Source organism: Coregonus lavaretus (assembly GCF_964263955.1).
Source record: "Coregonus lavaretus genome assembly, chromosome: 19".
NCBI lineage: Eukaryota > Metazoa > Chordata > Actinopteri > Salmoniformes > Salmonidae > Coregonus > Coregonus lavaretus.
In genome coordinates this window covers 14599738-14622524 of record NC_140006.1, presented here as the reverse complement: position 1 = coordinate 14622524, position 22787 = coordinate 14599738, and the positions used below count along the sequence as shown (strand labels likewise).

The following is a 22787-nucleotide window of genomic DNA, read 5'->3' as shown; positions in this document are numbered from 1 at the left end:
GTCTCTCCAGATCTACCCACATATCCAACACCATGCTCTATTATATTTGACCACTTTAAGGGGATTACACTTATCAATATCCTGTGTTTAATAATACTGTTCGATGCAGTTCTGACCTTCTCCGCGGGTGGGGCGCAGGTTGCACACCCTCCTGCACATGGCCATGAAGCAGCGGAAGTAGCGGCTCAGACTCTCGTCCGTCTTCTTGTCCAGACGGGCGAAGGTCCGGAAGCGGGCCCAGTCCAGTTCAGCCTCCTCCCCCTCTTGAGGGTTAACCTCTTTCTTTATCCGCTCCACACCGAACGTGGACACCACACGGTAGAAATCACACTCCTCTCTACGGGTCCACCTAGCAGAGAAAGGCACACAAGACAGATGGTTAAAGTTGTGTAACACTCAAAACTCACTGAGTCTTATACCAGATAATTGTGTAAGGTTACACCACACAGACACATTAAACAAACATCCACCAACAACTGTACCTCAGATTCAGGACACATATGCTTGCAGAGTTAATAGTTGAGGGTAGTAGTTGGTACCTCTGTTGGCGTTCCTGGCGTGCAATCTCCTTCAGCTTACTGGCCTGTTCACACCTCCTGCGCTTGCGGTCCCCCTTCTCTGCTGCCTCCACCTTCAGCTGCTCTCTCTTGTAGCTGCGCTGGTATGCAGTGATCAGACGCCGGAGCCGCGCGGTAAGTGACGAGCTGGTCGGCCACTCACAGGCTCCTGACTGGCCAGGAGGCGGCCCCTTGGTTTTAACAGGCCCTGCCTTGTCCTCGACACAGATATCATCACCCATGTTCATGGAGTCAGCCTGGGGGAAGAGGGATTTTCATTAATATAATAACAATATTCTGTAACCAAAATCAATCAGTGAGAATAATAAGTACTGATTCACACCTCCTCGTATAGATCTTTGGTGTGCCTTGACGCAGGCTTGAACTCTGGGTCTTCAGAATACTTGTCATCGTCTCCTCTGGGGGGCAAAAACAAAGTCTCAGCCACCAAGTTCAAGTTAATGGTGGTGAGGCCAGCTCTAAAGAGTTCAGTGATCTCAAGTTAGCGGGTTGTTTGGTGAGGTGCTAATAAGGTTAGCCAGTGTAGCTCACCCATCTCCCAGCTCTGCGTCTGCAGAGTGCTGCTCCGCATCAATGGCCTGATCGTCAGGGCGACCAGCTCGCTCCAGGAAACACAGACATGCGTCAGCACGCATGGTGGTGTACATCTCATACCCTGGAGCAACACAGACTGGAGTTACTACAAACACACTCACTAAACACCTAGCACCACTATCCTACTGATAAATACAAGGTACTCTTGACAAGTAAACAAACTTCTAAAGACTTTGACATTCAAACACAGACCGTGTTTGAAGACACCGACGAGGAGGGAGCGGTCTGCCTCTGTATCCCACCAGCCTGATGGCACCTCCTGTTGCTCCATCTCAGGCATCCAGATGTCAATATCCCTACGAGGACGGACAGAATCAGTATATGTGTGTGTGTGTAGATATGCATGTATAGTATGTGTGTAGAAAGTAATACCTGGCATCGGCTCCTCTCAGCACAGAATCAGCATGTTCTCCAATGACTTCCTGTCTCAGGTAGTACAGCATACGCACTCTCAGCAACACCCTGAAGACAAGAAAAGGGTTAATGCTCTGATACTGTGCACAAACACTTCAGTACTCTCTAGAGGTCGAGGGTGAAAACACACGGACTTGTTGCACTGGTGCTTGAGATGTTTGCGGTAGCTGTCGTCCAGAAGCAGGGAGTCAGGGTTGTACTTGTGGATCCACTCCACCTTCTGAACGTCAAAGGAGCTCTGGGCCTTCACCCTCTTCCCCTTCCTGCCCCGAGGAACAGGGATGGAGAGACCTAGACAGAGAAACACATTGACACATTTACTCACAATCCTGGAAGGCAACGTTAAAGGGAGAGAAAATGCATTAACACAAACATATAGACAGTTTTCCAGAACAGAGCAAGAAACATTTAGACAATGGGTGATGGAGGTTGTAAGACACATTCACAGAATGGTTGAGGAGTGTGTGGTTCTATAATGGTCATACAGTTGAAGTCGGAAGTTTACATACACTTAGGTTGGAGTCATTAAAACTAGTTTTTCAACCACTCCACACATTTCTTGTTAAACTATAGTTTTGGCAAGTCGGTTAGGATATCTACTTTGTGCATGACACAAGTAATTTTTCCAACAATTGTTTACAGACAGATTATTTCACATATAATTCACTGTATCACAATTCCAGTGGGTCAGAAGTTTACATACACTAAGTTGACTGTGCCTTTAAACAGCTTGGAAAATTCCAGAAAATGATGTCATGGCTTTAGAAGCTTCTGACATCATTTGAGTCAATTGGAGGTGTACCTGTGGATGTATTTCAAGGCCTACCTTCAAACTCAGTGCCTCTTTGCTTGACATCATGGGAAAATCAAAAGAAATCAGCCAAAACCTCAGAAAAAAATTTGTAGACCTCCACAAGTCTGGTTCATCCTTGGGAGCAATTTCCAAAAACGCCTGAAGGTACCACGTTCATCTGTACAAACAATAGTACGCAAGTATAAACACCATGGGACCACACAGACGTCATACCGCTCAGGAAGGAGACGCGTTCTGTCTCCTAGAGATGAACGTACTTTGGTGCGAAAAGTGCAAATCAATCCCAGAACAAAAGCAAAGGAGGACCTTGTGAAGATGCTGGAGGAAGGTACAAAAGTATCTATATCCACAGTAAAACGAGTCCCATATCAACATTACCTGAAAGGCCGCTCAGCAAGGAAGAAGCCACTGCTCCAAAACCGCCATAAAAAAAGCCAGACTACGGTTTACAACTGCACATGGGGACAAAGATCGTACTTTTTGGAGAAATGTCCTCTGGTCTGATGAAACAAAAATAGAACTGTTTGGCCATAATGACCATCGTTATGTTTGGAGGAAAAAGGGGGACTTTGCAAGCTGAAGAACACCATCCCAACCGTGAAGCACAGGGGTGGCAGTATCATGCTGTGGGGGTGCTTTGCTGCAGGAGTGACTGGTGCACTTCACAAAATAGATGGCATCATGAGGAAGGAAAATTATGTGGATATATTGAAGCAACATCTCAAGACATCAGTCAGGAAGTTAAAGCTTGGTCGCAAATGGGTCTTCCAAATGGACAATGACCCCAAGCATACTTCCAAAGTTGTGCCAAAATGTCTTAAGGACAACAAAGTCAAGGTATTGGAGTGGCCATCACAAAGCCCTGACCTCAATCCTATAGAAAACTTGTGGGCAGAACTGAAAAAGCGTGTGCGAGCAAGGAGGCCTACAAACCTGACTCAGTTACACCAGCTCTGTCAGTAGGAATAGGCCAAAATTCACCCAACTTATTGTGGGAAGCTTGTGGAAGGCTACCCAACACGTTTGACCCAAGTTTAAAGGCAATGCTACAAAATACTAATTGAGTGTATGTAAACTTCTGACCCACTGGGAATGTGATGAAATAAATAAAAGCTGAAATAAATCAGTCTCTCTACTATTATTCTGACATTTCACATTCTTAAAATAAAGTGGTGATCCTAACTGACCTAAGACAGGGAATTTTTACTAGGATTAAATGTCAGGAATTGTGAAAAACTGAGTTTAAACGTATTTGGCTAAGGTGTATGTAAACTTCCGACTTCAACTGTACATACCAGAGTGGTTGAGGAGTGTGTGTGGTTCCCGGCCGTTCTCTGGGGGGGTAATGAGCTCCCAGATGAAGCTCTTGATGTTCTCGTCGCCACGGTAATGCAGCAGGCAGAAGACCAGAATGACCCTGCAGATGGTCTCCACGTCATGCTCCCCGAGGCGCCGCTTACAGCGTGCATGAGACAGGATGTCCCTCCAGCGCCCCCACCTGGACAAGAAGGAGGTGGCAGTGAGAAAGGAGGGGTCAGCACAATAGCGTGGAGCTTGCTTTGGTAGAAAATCCTGTCATAACTTCACTATCACATATGTATTATAACTACACATGTCCAGAAAAAACAAAACAAGGCCCTAGTCAGGTCCACCTACCCGTAAACAAGCAGGTGTTTCTCCACACGGAAGCAGTCGGTGCGGCCGTAGCCATTTCCAGTGTGGCGCTCGGATCGCCTTGAGGACCGGGACTGCCGGGAATTGGCGGGCGGATACTCGTCGTCGCTGTCGGGGTCAGAGATCTCCCCGCCCTCGCCCCTCAGGGTAGCGAACTGACGGGTCTGCTTCCTCACCCTGGGTGTGTCAATCACGAGAGTGTTCTACAGGGAGGGTGGGAGAAAAATTTGCTTCTCACAAAACACATTGAGAAAGGTAGCGCACACACACACAGAATGGAGACGTGCCTGAGACGTTCGCATTACCTTCCTATTCATGGAATCAAAGTCTATGTCTGCCCTCTTGGCCCACTTCTGCCAGAACTCGGGGTCATCCAGGGCGATGTCGGTCCTGTTCTCGGTGGCCACGAAGCTGGCCTTGGAGAAGGTGGAGCCCTTGCCCTCGCTTTCAATGGTGATGGTGGTGGCTCTCCTTTGGAGGATCTGGTCAATGTCCTCCTCGCAGAACTTGGAGCCCTCGTCCTCCTCGTCCATGATGGCAGCGTACGCCCCCTTCCTCAGGAGGTCCTCGATCTCCTTCTTGGAGAACTGTTGGATTTGCTGCGAAACGGGTGGAACAAGACATATATTAACCAGTTGGCATCCAAACAAACCGCAGACTTAAAAAACGAACAATATTTTGGTCCTCCTTACTCCGTTGACATTGCTCTCCTTGTTGCTGCTCATGCTCTGCAGTACAGCCCGGTCCAGACCCAGTTTGAGGCTAGCCTTGTCCAACATCTCCCTCTCATAGGAGTTCCTGGTGATCAGACGGTACACCTTCACCGCCTTGGACTGGCCGATACGGTGACACCGCGCCTGAGCCTGTTGAGAGAAGGCAGGGTTAGTACATCAATCAGATGCTATTTGTACAGAGTGGTAAGGGAATTAGGATGAAACATTGGAAGGACCCATACACAAAAGAGAGAGCCTGGGTTCAAAGGTCAGAGATCAGACATTACCTGCAGATCATTCTGAGGGTTCCAGTCGGAGTCAAAGATGACGCAGGTGTCAGCAGCAGTCAGGTTGATGCCCAGGCCTCCAGCCCGGGTACACAGCAGGAAGACGAAACGGTCCGAGTCTGGTTTGCTGAAGCGATCAATGGCTGCCTGACGCAGGTTCCCTCTCACTCTGCCATCAATACGCTCGTACAGGTATCTGGGCAGAACAATGATAAAGACAACTTCTTACTCATTTAGATTACTCTTCACAACAAAATCTAGTTCTCATCAACATGCCCATCTCATTTGTTGATGAGGTAGTCTATCTACAGCTCCATAGACGGGTTGGTTGTTTAGCAACAAAACCGACATGCACAACTATGGGACAAAACAGACAGTGTTGGCTTCGATTGTTGACAACATGGCAACAATTTTTCGTCTCCAATGTTTATTGAAAGCATAAATACAGGACTAAGATTGAATCCTACTACACCAGCTGAGGCTCGTCGGATGTGCCAGGGCTTGCAAACGATCACGGATTACAAAGGGAAGCCCAGCCGTGAGCTGCCCAGTGACGTGAGCCTACCAGACGAGCCAAATGCCTTCTATGCTCGCTTCAAGGCAAGCAACACTGAACCATGCATGAGAGCACCAGCTGTTGCGGACGACTGTGATCACGCTCTCCGTAGCTGATGTGAGTAAGACCTTTAAAACAGGTTAACATTCACAAGTCTGCAGGACCAAAGGGATTACCAGGATGCGTACTCAAAGCATGCGCTGACCATCTGGCAAGTGTCTTCACTGACATTTCCAACCTCTCCCTGACCCAGTCTGTAATACCTACATGTTTCAAGCAGACCACTAGGGTTGGACGATATTACGATATAATTGGAAATCAACGATGTTTGACAGACATCGCTGATGGCAACAATATCGTGATGTGACAGACAATAGTTTGTATATTTTTTTATATAGATAGGTTAACCTATTTGAACATGACTGGCACCGCCGGAGTCGGGCAGTGCACAACAGTGCAGCTCACAGCCGGGTGACACGCCAAATGCAGATCTTTCATGATCAACTTTCAAATGAATCTAGGAGGCCAGTAACAGAGTTCTATCTGAGAAAGCAGTTTGTGAATAGCCTTAATAAAAACATGATACAGTAATAATGAGAGAGAACCAACAATTGCAAGATAGAATATTTGAATGGGAAGTTTAAACAAATCTTAAGTTTCTGGCCTCCACCTGACCAAAGCTTTAGGAAAAACAAATTGTGTACTGCCAGAACATCCTTGTAAACCAAACAGCCAATAATATAGGCCTACACTAGGCTACTGTCAATAAATGTTACTTGTACAAGTTTAACTTCTAAAGAGATATTTATATTATTGTGGAAGTGTTTATTCATATCCTTGAATTGCGCAACGGTTATTACATAAGCAGGAACAAAAAATAAATGTTGCCTACAAAAAAATTATCCATATTTAGGCTACAAATTACAAAATAAATAAAGTAAACAAAATAAGTATCAAATTAACCAAACAAATTAGTGCAAATAAGTTTAAAGGCACACAACAGAATATTCCAGCCTAGGCTACATTTATTTTGAATAAGACGCATATGTGAATAAATAAAATTAAAAAGTGTGATAAACATTTTTATTTGTCATTATATATGAACCTACCTAAGGTAACAATATTGCCTGCTGTATGCCTACTGAAAACTCGTTCAGACGGAATGCTTTTTGCACAGATGCAGAGGTATGAGGGCAACATTGGCCAAGAGCTGAAAGCGACCCTCATTCCCTCTCCACCATGCCAGTGGGTCATCATCTCCTCTGATTACATCTTAAAGTAGGTAGAATGTGAGCTCTGCGCTGGCCTGCTCTTGCGTAATTGAGTGGGAGTGTTTGCTTTGCTCTCCCAAGAAGACTGCCCAGTGAAGTCTTCAATGGTGAACATCTGCACTCGATCTCAGTTGAAATAGTCCGAAATCACCATTGAAAGGGTCTCGTAACACATTCTAGGCCTACAATGTTTGTTCCAAATCACCATTCAAAGTTAGTTATCGGTACCACATATCACCATGAGATTAGTTTATATTTATTTATACTGAACAAAAATATAAAACGCAACAATTTCAACGATTTTGCTGAGTTACAGTTCATATAAGGAAAATCTGTCAATTGAAACAAATTCATTAGGCCCTAATCTATGAATTTCACATTACTGGGCAGGGGCACAGCCATGGGTGGGCCTGGGAGGCCATAAGCCCACCCACTTGGGAGCCAGTCCCACCCACTGGGGAGTAAGGCCCAGCCAATCAGAATACGTTTTTCCCCACAAAAGGGCTTTATTACAGACAGAAATACTCCTCAGTTTCACCAGCTGTCTGGTCTAAGAAGATCCCGCAGGTTTAGAAGCTGGATGTGGAGGTCCTGGGCTGGCGTGGTTACATGTGGTCTGCGGTTGTGAGGCCGGTTGGACGTGCTGCCAAGTGCTGCCAAATTCTCTAAAACAACGGAGGCGGCGTATGGTAGAGAAATGAACATTCAATTATCTGGCAACAGCTCTGGTGGACATTCCTGCAGTCAGCAGGCCAATTGCACGCTCCCTCAAAACTTGAGACATCTGTGGCATTGTGTTGTGTGACAAAACTGCACAAGAGTGGCCTTTTATTGTCCCCAGCACAAGGTGCACCTGTGTAATGGTCATGCTGTTTAATCAGATTCTTGATATGCCACACCTGGCAGGTGGATGGATTATCTTGGCAAAGCTGAAATAAGTTTTTTGTGCGAATGGAACATTTTTGAGATCTTTAATTTCAGCTCATGAAACATGGGACCAACACTTTACATGTTGCATTTATATTTTTGTTCAGTATATTTATTTATTTGCACACAAGAAAATACACTATTGGTAAGATGATTTCCACGTTGTAGTCTAATGATTAGACTTTAAAATTGGTGGTTTGTGCATGACAGGCTGCATTACAGCTCGTTTAATGCATTGCTAGGCAATGGAACGACGTACCCCCCCACGGATAAATAAATAAATACATTTTTTTTTTTTAAAGAGACGATACAATAGTATATCAATGATGTTTGGACAGGTCGATGGGACGATGTGTCATTCCAGACATTACCCAACCCTACAGACCACCATAGTCCCTGTGCCCATGAACGCCAAGGTAACCTGGCTAAATTACTACCGCCCCGTAGGGAGGAGGTCAGAGACCTCCAGTGTGGTGCCAGGACAACAACCTCTCCCTCAACGTGAGCAAGACAAAGGAGCGGATCGTGGACTACAGGAAGATGAGGGCAGAGCACGCCCCCATTCACATCAACGGGGCTGTAGTGGAGCGGGTCGAGCGCTTCATGTTCCTTGGTGTCCACATCACTAAGAACCTTTCATGGTCCAAACACACCAACACAGTCGTGAAGAGGGCATGACAACGCCTCTTCCCCCTCAGGAGGCTGAAAATATTTGGCATGGGACCTCAGATCCTCAAAATGTTCTACAGCCGCACAATCGAGAGCATCCTGACTGCTTGCATAACCGATTGGTATGGCAACTGCTCGGCATCTGACCCCAAGGCGCCACAGAGGGTAGTGCGTACGGCCCAGTATATCACTGGGGCCGAGCTTCCTTCCATCCAGGACCTCTATACCAGGCAGTGTCAGAGGAAGGTCCTAAAAATGGTCAAAGAATCCAGCCACCGAAGTCACACTGTTCTCTCTGCTACCACACGGTACCGGAGCGCCAAGTATTGGACCAAAAGGCTCCTTAACAGCTTATACCCCCAAGCCATAAGACTGCTGAACTGTTAATCAAATAGCTACCCGGACTATTTGCATTGACCCCCTTCTTTTATTATTATTTATTATAATTTTTTTGAACTGACTCTTGCACAGGCTCGATGTACACTCACTGGACTAACCACACACACTGACACTCCAACTCACACACACGAATATTGACGCCACACACACACCTTCACACACGCTGCTGCTACTCTCTGTTTATTATCTATGCATAGTCACTTTACCCCTACCTACATGTATATATTACCTTGTAAAACCTGTACCCCTGCATATTGACCCCTTTGTATATTTTATATCCTCGTTATTGGTATTTATTATGTTACTATTTTTCCTTTAGTTTAGCACATTTTTCTTACTTACTTTTTAAAAAGCTGCATTGTTGGTTAAGGGCTCGTAAGTAAGCATTTCACAGTTGTCCCACCTAGCTATCTTACGATGAATGCACTAACTAAGTCGCTCTGGATAAGCGCGTCTGCTAAATGACTAAAATGTAAACGTAAAGGTCTACACCTGTTGCATTCGGTGCATGTGATAAATACAATTTGATATGAAATACATTTCACATTTGTTGTCTCAAACACATCATTACAGTTGGTTAGCTAGCTAGTGAATTTGAGCCATATTAGCATACACCTGACATCAGTCATAACACCTCAAAACAAGACATGGTATCAAGAACAACCGAAAACTAGTTGAAACGAGCCACTTACGATTCACAACATGGCAGCTTCTTGTCATTGTTGCTAGCTATCTGGCTATCCAGAATCACAAACCAAGGATATCTGCCCCATTGAATCGCGGGCATCGTTTTCTTGACGTTGTCAGCTAACCCGTCTATACCTCTTGTTGATGAGGTAGTCTATCTAGACCTTCATACCTCTTGTTGATGAGGTAGTCCTCCAGGATATCCAGGCAGCGCACCATCTGGGAGAAGATGAGCACCTTGTGTCCCCCGGCCTTCAGGCGAGGCAGCAGTTTGTCCAGCAAGACCAGCTTGCCTGCAGATCTCACCAGGGCCTGCAGGTGGAAGTCTGGGACCATGGGGTCGTACACCTCCCTCAACTCAGCCACAATAGACTCCTCCGCCCCTGGACAGAACAGAGAACAGGGGTGATTATAACATGGTATACCATAACATCCTGGGAAAGGTATGAAGACAGGAGTATATAGATGATGTGTTGGACTGATGTTAGTTCAACAGAACCTGTGGTCAAGTGATAGCAGCATTAAGATGCTATTGGGGTTGTGTTTTTGGAGGAGGAAGGGTATTGACATGTAGTGTAGTGTTGGTGTGAGGTGAGGTACCTGTGATGAGGTAGGGGTGGTTGCAGCACTTGCGTAGCTCCATCATGGTGTTGAGCAGATTGGGCACGTTGCTGTTGCTGGTGGCTCCCATGCTGAGGAAACTAAAGTTCCTCTCTAGGATGGCCCGGTAGTATTTCTTCTGCACATCTGTCAGCTCCACCTGTTGTATTGAGCTCGATGGTTATGGTCCATTACCAAAAATAATATTATGCTCATATACAAGGTCGCCTTGGTTCCATGGTGCAATATTATCCATAAAGTCTTACCTCAATGATGGTCTCTTGTTTTGGCGCCAAGTTCTTCTCCACATCCTCTTTGAGTCTGCGCAGCATCATAGGCTTCAGAATAGCTTGGAGCTTCTGGACCTGCTCCTCTGTTTTGAGGTCTCCAAAGTCACGTAGGAACTCTGACTCTGAGGAGAACTGAGCTGGCTCAAGGAAATGCAGCAGACTGAAGAGCTCCTCCACTGTGTTCTGGAGGGGAGTGCCTGTCAGAAGCACCTTATGCTCCTGAGAACCGGAGGACAGGAACAGAGTGTGGAGGAGGAGAGAGAAAGATGGGCAATACAGGAAAGGGAGTTAAATCGGTCTCTTTCTTGATACAAAAGACCAATGTTGTCAGATCACAAGTAATACATTTGTCACCCTGCATTGGCTGACATCTGCATAGCGGATATTTTGGTGGTGTTGGAGGTGTAACTGCGGTATGAGCTGACAAATCAGAAAGCGGCTGCTCGTGTGTCACCAACCACTCCCTTCCTTATTTTCCCTACTGCATTAGACGTTTATAAATGGCGACAGAAAGTGTCGACTATCGATGATGGAAATAATGCATGTTATGTTCATTTGGATGGGGGGGGGGGATTTAAAGCCTATCAGTCTAATCAAGGTGTAGTAGGCAATAGAACGTCATGCATTTGAGTGTTTGAACTTGTTACGCGGCTGCATTAACTTCTGCATGGGATTTGTCGGATATTAAGTCGGGAGTGGTTTGGTTGCATCCAATGGCAGTGTCCGCGATAAGGTAACGCAAGGAGCTGCTTGTGGATTTGACAGATCTAATGCAGTTCCACCTCCGACATGCCAAAACAACCGCTATGCGGATGTCGGCTAGCGTGGGTCTGATAGACTAAGGGCTAGATTCTATCCCGATGACTCACCAGGTCCAGCATCTTGAGGCTGTCCAGCAGCTTGCAGTTGCGGTTCTTGAGGCGGTGAGCTTCGTCAATGATCACACAGCGCCAGGAGATCTCCCTCAGCTCAGGGCAGTCGGAAAGAATCATTTCAAACGTTGTGATCAGGGCATCAAATTTATATGCCCCTGGGATCAGATGGTCCTACAGAGAAAATGTAATACAACACTAGTTAGAGGAGCTAGCTGTCGATGTACCAAGAATCTTATAATCTAAACATGAGAGAATCAATGTCTTCCGACAGGTCCTACTGCATTATACTAGTACTCAACCACTGTAATCCATTCTTCTGTTCTGAGGTTCCACAAACAAAATGCAAGACAGACACACACCTTGTCATCCTTGCAGTACATCTCGTACTGCTGGATCATCTGCCTGCTGGCCAGGCTGCCGTGGTAGACGATGGCATTCATGTCGGTCCAGGTGGCGAACTCCCTCTCCCAGTTGGTGATGGTGGAGAGGGGGGCGATGACCAGGAAGGGGCCCTGGACACCGGCACCAAACACCTCGGACAGCAGAGAGATGGACTGGATGGTCTTCCCTAGACCCATCTCATCGGCCAGGATACAGTTCTGCCTGTAGGGCGAGAAAAGGTGTCAGAATGACTGTTTTTCACTGGAGGTTTAGATGCGTGTTTATCACTTTTAAATACCATCATCTTTGCTGAAATCCCCTCTCAAAAGAACCTTTCACTTGCTGGAATAAATTCAAATCCCTCTTTGCATTTCTTCAGCCTCTTTTAAAATAGCTGCCTCCTTTTAGAAAGCTGTTTATGTAGTGATCTGTTCATAATCCAGTTTGTTTCTCAACAGCAAAAAACACAGAAATCGTATTATCACTATCTTGGAGATATGATGCAAGAAATCAGGAAGTATAAATGTCTGGATCTGTGGAAGCTTTCAAAGTGCTAAATCTGAAAGAATAAGGCGAAAGCCCTTTGATGAAGTAATCTGAATAGTAGCATTTGACTTGCAAATATCGATAGTACATTGTATTGAGACAACTCAGAATGTATCAAATACCTTTTGTGATGTTATTCAAAAAAAGCAAGACTGGCTGTTCCTTGAACAAATATACAGAAATCTCTCTCTCTCTCATTCACAGCAATCTGAAATATGTGCTAGGTAGATAACTCATCAGAAATGTCCTACCATGTGATATACAGCTTTTTGTACTTACCGTATGAAGATTTAACCATTGGCACAATGGGTGAACCTTACATGTCAAGTCTTCTATAATTCTATAAACAACAACCCTTCCCAATCTCACACCTAATATTCTGTAGAAAACAACATTTAATCAAGAATTTAATTAATAAAAATTGAAAACAATTTTTTTGCAAGTGCCTTGTGATAATAACTATCCAGTTGAAAATATGTAAAATAACTGTGAAGAGCCTGTTGGAAGATTTCATTTGCTCCAGCTAGATTGGGTTTATTGTTGGAAACAAAATATAATTGTGCCTCTGGAAAGTTAACAAAGATCTAAACAAAAGGAAATCAATGGCCGAGCCCATTAATCACTCAAAGCAAGCTACTTATGCTGAAGAAACTTACTTGATAATCAATTTCAATTTTCATTCTTATTCACGTCAGCAAGCTTCCTTTATCGGGCGCAATCAAAACATTGTAAACGACATTAATGTGAGTATTTTTGTATTTTCAAGTGTATCTCTCTCTGCATAGTCATCATGAAAAAACTGTGGCTGTCTTACAAACTGGTGTAAATGGCTGTTTTTAACACAGACCACTGCACTACTAATAAGGGTCTGTGTTGATTTGTCAACAACAATTATCAAGGTGAAACATTGTGCCAGACTCTTGTGTTTAATGAATTAAGACATGATTTTGGCATTGATTATACTGACCTTCGAGCACAAGTACAAGCAATCCAACTCTGTCAGCAGAGATTCTGCTAAAGATCGTAGGTTATAAAATGGAGACAAATGTGTGAGCTATGCATTGCCAAATGTTACTTATTATTACTCATATCAAGACAATCCATCACTCATCAGCATCATCATTACAGAAGCCACTAGACACACCTGTTGCCATTGTTTGTGGTCATCCTTTTGCCTGGCCATCCCAGGGGAACCACTGCTCCCCTGGCCTTTGTAGGTGGGTCTGTTCGTATGCTTATCAGAGATGGAGCTAAGATTTGTTGAAGACCCCTTGAGACTCAGACCAAGACCCAACCTATTGATACTCAGACCCAGAACAAGACCATGTGTTTCGAAACTGTGGCAAGCTCAAGACCAGTTAAAATGTTTAAATGAGATCCAGACCAAGACCAATGTAAAAAGTCTGCAAAAAAAGGCATCTTATTCCTAAACATTAGCCATTCATGCCCAACAAGCTCACACATTAGGGAAGCAAGGTGCCCATTCCTTCTTGGCCACATAACACTGGCAAGAGGAGGTATTGGGCGATATATCTTAACCATGAGTTTAGATGGTTTTAGTACTATCTTGTCCCAAGCCATTAGTCCAGACCCAGACCAGAACATTGGGTGCTGAGTCACAGATCCAGACATTTTGGGCACGGACACCCAGACCAATGTGGTCCTTAGTGGTCTCAATATCAAAACCATGAGGTTGAGACTCTAACTCTCACTATCATACTCTGATAACGAATCGGTCCATTTTAGTGTCAGTTAGCCCATAGCCTTTGTTACAGAGCTTCTGTAGGCCCTGGTACACCAACTTAAAGAAAGACTTATGAAAGTATGTAGCTTTTGCAGTACTGCAGTAACTTCAACATGATATAACGAGGCTTCGATTAAGCATTGGGAGTATGTGTTTAAAATATAGTGTAAGGTTGCCCACAGTTATACACTAGTTCTCCCCAAGGGTACTGTCGGGTAGTACTGATCGTGTCTTTAACTGCGATGTAGTGACATGCAGGGAAGATAATGATCTCCATGGAAAATGTACTGTATTTTCAAAGAAACCTTCCCTGCCTATTGACATCAACATAAAGATAGTTACACATCCTGAAACTATATCAACAACATGCACTTATGTTTTGTTGCTCCATATTTGCATATGCTAATTGTATGTATTTAATGTACCAGTCTTTTTATGTGACTCTTTCTGTGATGAACAAGGCATCAAGTGGTTACACAATGGCAGACGGATGAGTATACAGGGTTCACACTATAAACCAGGTGGTGGTGATTGGCTATTTATCTTATTTGAGGACAATTTTGAAGAATTTTATCTTAAATTAACCTCACTTTATTTTAGAATATAATGATATTAACATATTTGGTTAATGACTGGATGATTATTAATGCCTACTTTGTTATATTGAGTGAAAACCAGAGCTTTGTTTTGCCATGCAGTTGACTATTTTTGAATTGAGATAAAAAGTGGTTGGTTGACCTCAAAGATAATTTATTGTTCTTACAGTACATTAGAAGAATCATGGAAAACATTATACACTACATGACCAAAAGTATGTGGACATCTCATTCCAAAATCATGGGCATTAATATGGAGTTGGTCCCCCCTTTACTGCTATAACAGCCTCCACTCTTCTGGGAAGACATTCAACTAGATGCTGGAACATTGCGGCAGGGACTTGCTTCCATTCAGCCACAAGAGCATTAGTGAGGTCAGGCACTGATGTTGGGCGATTAGGCCTGGCTCGCAGTTGGCATTCCAATTAATCCCAAAGGTGTTCGATGGGGTTGAGGTCAGGGCTGTGTGCAAGCCAGTCAAGTTCTTCCACACTGATCTCGACAAACCATTTCTGTATGGACCTCGCTTTGTGCACGGGGGCATTGCCATGCTGAAACAGGAAACGGCCTTCCCCAAACTGTTGCCACAAAGTTGGAAGCGTCATTGTATGCTGTAGCGTTAAGATTTCCCTGACCCAGACCATTATTCCTCCTCCACCAAATTTTACAGTTGGCACTATGCATTCGGGCAGGTAGCATTCTCCTGGTATCTGCCAAACCCAGATTATTTTGCTGATGTTGCTTCCAGAGGCAGTATGGAATCCACATACTTTTGTATATACAGTGGGGAGAACAAGTATTTGATACACTGCCGATTTTGCAGGTTTTCCTACTTACAAAGCATGTAGAGGTCTGTAATTTTTTATCATAGGTACACTTCAATTGGCATTTTATTGCATGACATAAGTATTTGATCACCTACCAACCAGTAAGAATTCCGGCTCTCACAGACCTGTTAGTTTTTCTTTAAGAAGCCCTCCTGTTCTCCACTCATTACCTGTATGAACTGCACCTGTTTGAACTCGTTACCTGTATAAAAGACACCTGTCCACACACTCAATCAAACAGACTCCAACCTCTCCACAATGGCCAAGACCAGAGAGCTGTGTAAGGACATCAGGGATAAAATTGTAGACCTGCACAAGGCTGGGATAGGCTACAGGACAATAGGCAAGCAGCTTGGTGAGAAGGCAACAACTGTTGGCGCAATGATTAGAAAATGGAAGAAGTTCAAGATGACAGTCAATCACCCTCGGTCTGGGGCTCCATGCAAGATCTCACCTCGTGGGGCATCAATGATCATGAGGAAGGTGAGGGATCAGCCCAGAACTACACGGCAGGACCTGGTCAATGACCTGAAGAGAGCTGGGACCACAGTCTCAAAGAAAACCATTAGTAACACACTACGCCGTCATGGATTAAAATCCTGCAGCGCACACAAGGTCCCCCTGCTCAAGCCAGCGCATGTCCAGGCCCGTCTGAAGTTTGCTAATGACCATCTGGATGATCCAGAGGAGGAATGGGAGAAGGTAATGTGGTCTGATGAGACAAAAATAGAACTTTTTGGTCTAAACTCCACTCGCCGTGTTTGGAGGAAGAAGAAGGATGAGTACAACCCCAAGAACACCATCCCAACCGTGAAGCATGGAGGTGGAAACATCATTCTTTGGGGATGCTTTTCTGCAAAGGGGACAGGACGACTGCACCGTATTGAGGGGAGGATGGATGGGGCCATGTATCGCGAGATCTTGGCCAACAACCTCCTTCCCTCAGTAAGAGCATTGAAGATGGGTCGTGACTGGGTCTTCCAGCATGACAACGACCCAAAACACAGCCAGCGCAACTAAGGAGTGGCGTAAGAAGCATCTCAAGGTTCTGGAGTGGCCTAGCCAGTCTCCAGACCTGAACCCAATAGAAAATCTTTGGAGGGAGCTGAAAATCCGTTTTGCCCAGCGACAGCCCCGAAACCTGGATGATCTGGAGAAGGTCTGTATGGAGGAGTGGGCCAAAAGTCCCTGCTGCAGTGTGTGGTCAAGAACTACAGGAAACTTATGATCTCTGTAATTGCAAACAAAGGTTTCTGTACCAAATATTAAGTTCTGCTTTTCTGATGTATCAAATACTTATGTCATGCAATAAAATGCAAATTAATTGCTTAAAAATCATACAATGTGATTTTCTGGATTTTTTAGATGCCGTCTCTCACAGTTGAAGTGTACCTATGAAAAATTACAGACCTCTACATGCTTTGTAAGTAGGAAAACCTGCAAAATCGGCAGTGTATCAAATACTTGTTCTCCCCACTGTATACACACACGTGTGTATGTATATATATATATATATATGGTCATTATGGCCAAACAGTTTTATCAGACCAGAGGACATTTCTCAAAAAAGTATGATCTTTGTCCCCATGTGCAGTGCTTTTTATGGCGGTTTTGGAGCAGTGTATTCTTCCTTGCTGAGCGGCCTTTCAGGTTATGTCGATATTAGACTCGTTTTACTGTGGATGTAGATACTTTTGTACCGGTTTCCTTCAGCATCTTCACAAGGTCCTTTGCTGTTGTTCTGGGATTGATTTGCACTTTTTGCACCAAAGTACGTTCATCTCTAGGAGACAGAACGCGTCTCCTTCGTTAGCGGTATGACGGCTGCGTGGTCCCATGGTGTTTATACTTGCGTACTATTGTTTGTACAGATGAACGTGGTACCTTCAGGTGTTTAGAAATTGCTCCCAAGGATGAACCAGACTTGTGGAGGTCTACACATTTTTTTCTGAGGTCTTGGCTGATTTATTTTCATTTTCTCATGATGTCAAGCAAAGAGGCACTGAGTTTGAAGGTAGGCCTTGAAATACATCCACAGGTACACCTCCAATTGACCACCACCAAAGCACCCCCAGACCATCACATTGCCTCCACCATGCTTGACAGATGGCATCAAGCACTCCTCCAGCATCTTTTCATTTGGTCTGCGTCTCACAAATGTTATTCTTTGTGATCCGAACACCTCAAACTTCGATTCATCTGTCCATAACACTTTTTTCCAATCTTCCTCTTTCCAGTGTCGGTGTTCTTTTGCCCATCTTAATCTTTTCTTTTTATTGGAAGTCTGAGATATGGCTTTTTCTTTGCAACTCTGCCTAGAAGGTCAGCATCCCGGAGTCGCCTCTTCACTGTTGACGTTGAGACTGGTGTTTTGCGAGTACTATTTAATGAAGCTGCCAGTTGAGGACCTGTGAGGCATCCGTTTCTCAAACTAGACACTAATGTATTTGTCCTCTTGCTCAGTTGTTCACCGGGGCCTCCCACTCCTCTTTCTATTCTGGTTAGAGACAGTTTGCGCTGTTCTGTGAAGGGAGTAGTACACAGCGTTGCACGAGATCTTCAGTTTCTTGGCAATTTCCCGCATGGAATAGCCTTCATTTCTCAGAACAAGAATAGACTGACGAGTTTCAGAAGAAAGTTATTTGTTTCTGGCCATTTTGAGCCTGTAATCGAACCCACAATTGCTGATGCTCCAGATACTCAACTAATCTCAAGAAGGCCAGTTATATTGCTTCTTTAAATCAGCACAACAGTTTTCAGCTGTGCTAACATAATTGCAAAAGGGTTTTCTAATGATCAATTAGCCTTTTAAAATGATAAACTTGGATTAGCAAACAACGTGCCATTGGAACACAGGACTGATGGTTGCTGATAATGCGCCTCTACGCCTATGTAGATATTCCATTCAAAATCAGCCGTTTCCAGCTACAATAGCCATTTACAACATTAACAGTGTCTACACTGTATTTCTGATCAATTTGATGTTATTTTAATGGACAAAACAATTGCTTTTCTTTCGAAAACAAGGACATTTCTAAGTGACCCCAAACTTTTGAACGGTAGTGTGTGTGTGCGTGTGTATATGTATGAAATGCATTCAAAAGCACGTAAAGAAAATGTCAGTACCTGTTGTACCAGTTGAAGAGCAGCCAGTTGACTCCTTCTAGCTGGTATTCTCGGAGTACGTTCCCACTCTTGTACTCTCGGAATTCCTCCAGCTTCTTCCATGCAGCCGCTTGGGGTCGGGGCTAATGAGAGGAGTTAATGGTTTAGACTGAGGAATGATGACATAGGAGACTAGAGCAGTGGCACTCACATGGAACGTGGTGAACACACACAACCAGTGAATACCCACACACGACCAGTGAATACCCACACACGACCAGTGAATACCCACACACGACCAGTGAATACCCACACACGACCAGTGAATACCCACACACGACCAGTGAATACCCACACACAGCCAGTGAATACCCACACACAGCCAGTGAATACCCACACACAGCCAGTGAATACCCACACACAGCCAGTGAATACCCACACACAGCATCTGACACTCACCGTTCTCTTGAGCTGAGGTTGGCGGTCCTGGATCTTCCTAAACTCCTCCACCTTGTCCGCATCCACATCCTCCCTCAGCTCCCAGGTGGCGTCTTCATAGGGCAGAGAGCACCACTTCACCAAGTAATACACCACTGGCTGAGGAGATACAATACACTATTAGAGACAAATAATCCTAACTCTGAATTTTCACAATGAGATCAATTCATGGTTTACAAGAACAGATTTCAAGATGTGTCCTTTAGTCAGGCATGAGTGCTGTACCCTCACAGGGCTCCTATGTTATTGACTTCTCTTACCTCTCCATTGTCCTTGTCCACACTGTTGGACTCGTCCAGGATCCGGTCCACCTCCACATAGTCTGGGTTGAAGGGCTCCTCCTCCTGGGGACAGGGGCACAGAAAGGAGAAGACACAAATGACACAACGACTATGATCCCTGTAGTTACATCTCTATACACATTCCCATCTACTTGTCAATCGGAGGGCTACCACTTTTCTGTGAAAGAGGCCATATCATTCCCTTACCTCCTGTAAGAGGAGTCTCATTTGTGCATGTTTGATCTTGAATCTCTTCAGCTTCTGATGGATCCTCTTGTCTCTCTCCAGCTGCTGCAGAGTGGCCCACTCACAGTGCATGTAGGAGCTGAGAGGGGGAACAGGAGGGTTAGGGGTTAGCTATGGATACTCCACAAACAATTTCATGGATCTCACACCAGTACTTCAGTCAATAGACCGTCATCAGGGATTAGCAAACCAAAGTCTAATGAACACAAGGAAAGACAGTGAGACTTACTAGTTCTTATATTTGACAAAGAATTCCTCAGCATTTATATACTGTCCTGGAGACACCTTTAAAATATGAAGAGAGGAACAAACATGATACATAATGATTTGCAACTTCTTAAAATCAGCAAAGTCCATAAATACTTAATATCAACAGAATAAATAAATAGCACAGTAAGCACACTCACCTCTTTTTTAGTTAACCTCATGGACAAAACTTTGTCTACAATTGCTGCATCTTCCTCATTGGGGTTTTCCTGTGATACAGGAAATGATATACGTTATACAGCTGTCATGTGCATGTGATAAACAAAACTCACTGAACAGAACAGCCCCAACTTGATTAGATCTCCCACTCACCACAAAGAACTGCATGCTGGAAAGGCTGTCCCCGTCCAACTGCAGCTCCTGTTTGAGCTGCTCTCCCATCAGCTGCCCTGCTGCTCCTCCGGTAATAGACGGCACCGCTGCCGTCGTGGTTACGTCCACGTCCTCCTCTGGCTCATCCTCGTCGTCTGTGATTTTGATGTCCAGATCCTCTGTGTACTTCTTCCTTTTCACCTGGCGGTTAGAGCGCCTCTTCTGGTGGGGGGAGATGACATGCTAACAACTCAGACATCAGTCAGGAAGTCTAAGACAAACAGCCAGTACAATACTGGACGTATTATGTTCATAAATGTCTAATCAGGGATGTGTGTAGTATTGAACGTGTCGGGAGTCGGGAAGAGACAAAGGCAGGCAGCGTTTCTCAGCCAGTCGAAATCATGAATCAGCTGGCATCATTTTTATGGATATATATAACAACAAAAAGTCCATTGAAAAAAGGTAAAACAAAACACAGCTAATGTGCAGTCTTTCCAGCTTCAGTTTGAAGTGATTGTGTTACTGTAGCTGTGTTGTTGACTAGCTCCTCGGAACAAGTGTCCTGACGAGAGAGCACATTCTCTATGCCAGGTGAAATCGCGCCTCATTAGCTCATTGTTATGATGTATCCAAATAAAAGTCACTAGAAAACAGCTTAAATAAATGCAAATGCAGCTACTTTGCTGTTATTCTGGCTGAACTTTTTGACGTAACTGTAAATTAGCCGTAGTTGCCTAGCTAGCGAGCAAGGGATAAGAACGTTGCCAGCCAGTATGGCAATGGAACATTTAGAACGAACGTCTGGGTCGCGTCCATAGATACAGAACAAAAAGAATGAACAACTGGGTTGCGTCTCCAGCAAACCTAGATTTGTGTCAGGACTATATATTGTGGAAGGATGAAATAGTACGAATAAATTAATCATAATAACGTTTTTAATGAAAATTTGTCAATCATTATTTGAATATGTTGGTAACCCGTTGTATAAAAGGGATAATGCCCTCAAAGCCGGTGTTTGTTGGATATATTGGCACAGTTTGTCGGCACTTGACTTCGTCTGGGGCCTAACAACACCTGTGCCAATATATCCAACAAACACCAGCTTCTCAGGCATTATCACTTAACTGTAGTTTAGTGTAGTGTCATGCATGTGTGTGGAGGAAAAAGTGGTTGTGTTGTGTGTAGGTGTGTCAGTAGGAGGGATCTCACTGCTAGCATGTCCTCCTCCAGGGCCTTAGACGGAGAGGCAGGGCTCAACTCCCCATCAGAGTGGTCTGAGGAGGCATTCCTCTTCCTCTTCTTACCCCCCACTAGAGTGATCGTACTGGGGCGAGAGAGAGGAGGATGAGGATGAGAAAGATAATTAGTTTAGAAAAATAGATTTAACACCCCCAAAAAAACAGAATGAGAACACATTGCATTTTTAAATTACATAACTGCTCCTAACACACATAAACTTACTTGATCTTTGCCTTGCTTTTGCTGCCGCTGGTTCCAGACGCCCCTACAGGTGTCCCTACAGCAGCTCCACCTGCTGCCTTGGCCTTGCCTTTCTTCTCAGCACAAGCCATGCCCTTCCCCCCTGGTGGGCTTTTCTTCTTACTCCCACCTCCTCCCCCCTTCTTCTTGGCTCCAGGTGTGCCAGTGGTTGTTGCAGCGGCCCCTTGGTCAGCGGCCTTCTGTCCAGCAGGCAGTTCATCCTGGTTGAGGACTCGTGGAATGTTCCTCTCTCCTCTGGCCTTTGCTCTGGCGATGGCCTCGGCCACGATGCGGTTGGCCTTCTCCTGCTTGCCAAGGATCTCCACGCGCCGTACAGGCTCCTGGGCCTTGGCCAGCCGTATCCCTGTCGATGCCATAGTGGTGGTGGTGGAAGGGGCAGAGCCGGCAGCTGAAGTGTTGATGACCTTCACTATGGAGACGCCACCACCTGCTGTGGAGGTGGAGCTCATCTGGGGAAAGAGATGGAAGAGTTCAGAGTAAGGAAAAAAAAAACACTGATTAGTGAGATGTGCAGTTCATATATTGAGAAATGAGGCATGTGTGTGTGTATACCTGTGGTTGCAGCAGCAGTTTGAGGGGCATGGCCAGTCTCTGTCCACCTTGCCCCTGGGAGATCTGAACCACCTGTGGGCTGCTACCTTGCCCTCCAGACACCAGCTGAAACTGCAGGACAGAGACAGTTCAAGTTACAGATCAAAGTCTTCATAGAACAGGTCAGTATTTCTGATTAGTTAAATGAGAGGGGATAATTTTGTAATTACTAATTCAGGCCACTCCTCCTTACCTTGGGTCCCCCCTGTTGGTTGGGTTGCTGCTGCACCTGCAGCTGGATGGTAAGCACTTTAGGCTGAGCCCCCGTCTGCCCTGCCCTGGCCTGGGTGAGCGCAGCCAGCTGACCCCCCTGGAGGACCAGCTTCCCTGGGAGGTTACCCAACACCAGCCTCTGCTGCTGGCCCTGCTGCAACTGACCCGACCCACCCACTGTCACAGTACCCCCCTGGGCTGTGCCACCATGGGGCTGCTGCAGCACCAGGGTGATCCTCTTAGCTTCACCCTGAGAGGAGAAAGAGCAATTATCAGTTAGAAATGAGAAGATGTTGATTAAATTACAAATGTACAATCTTGAGACCTGA

The 22787-nt window shown here is 45.0% G+C and overlaps 1 protein-coding gene across 1 annotated transcript in view; it reads right to left on the bottom strand.

Moving 5' to 3' along the window:
• chd8 (chromodomain helicase DNA binding protein 8) overlaps positions 1-22787 on the bottom strand; it is a 29493-nt gene that overhangs the window by 4339 nt on the left and 2367 nt on the right. Inside the window, exons 4-31 of the mRNA XM_084183330.1 lie at positions 22439-22708; positions 22207-22317; positions 21616-22103; positions 21364-21478; positions 20152-20373; positions 19980-20048; positions 19802-19857; positions 19534-19651; positions 19306-19389; positions 19007-19144; positions 18569-18690; positions 11708-11951; positions 11343-11519; positions 10450-10692; positions 10184-10343; positions 9756-9966; positions 5075-5270; positions 4767-4937; positions 4380-4673; positions 4057-4277; positions 3696-3898; positions 1721-1877; positions 1545-1634; positions 1365-1468; positions 1110-1233; positions 901-976; positions 540-814; positions 117-349 (exon numbers count right to left, since the gene is read on the bottom strand). Coding sequence (XP_084039456.1) covers positions 117-349; positions 540-814; positions 901-976; positions 1110-1233; positions 1365-1468; positions 1545-1634; positions 1721-1877; positions 3696-3898; positions 4057-4277; positions 4380-4673; positions 4767-4937; positions 5075-5270; positions 9756-9966; positions 10184-10343; positions 10450-10692; positions 11343-11519; positions 11708-11951; positions 18569-18690; positions 19007-19144; positions 19306-19389; positions 19534-19651; positions 19802-19857; positions 19980-20048; positions 20152-20373; positions 21364-21478; positions 21616-22103; positions 22207-22317; positions 22439-22708 — 4972 coding nt within the window. The remainder of the gene's footprint in view (positions 1-116; positions 350-539; positions 815-900; positions 977-1109; positions 1234-1364; positions 1469-1544; positions 1635-1720; positions 1878-3695; positions 3899-4056; positions 4278-4379; positions 4674-4766; positions 4938-5074; positions 5271-9755; positions 9967-10183; positions 10344-10449; positions 10693-11342; positions 11520-11707; positions 11952-18568; positions 18691-19006; positions 19145-19305; positions 19390-19533; positions 19652-19801; positions 19858-19979; positions 20049-20151; positions 20374-21363; positions 21479-21615; positions 22104-22206; positions 22318-22438; positions 22709-22787) is intronic.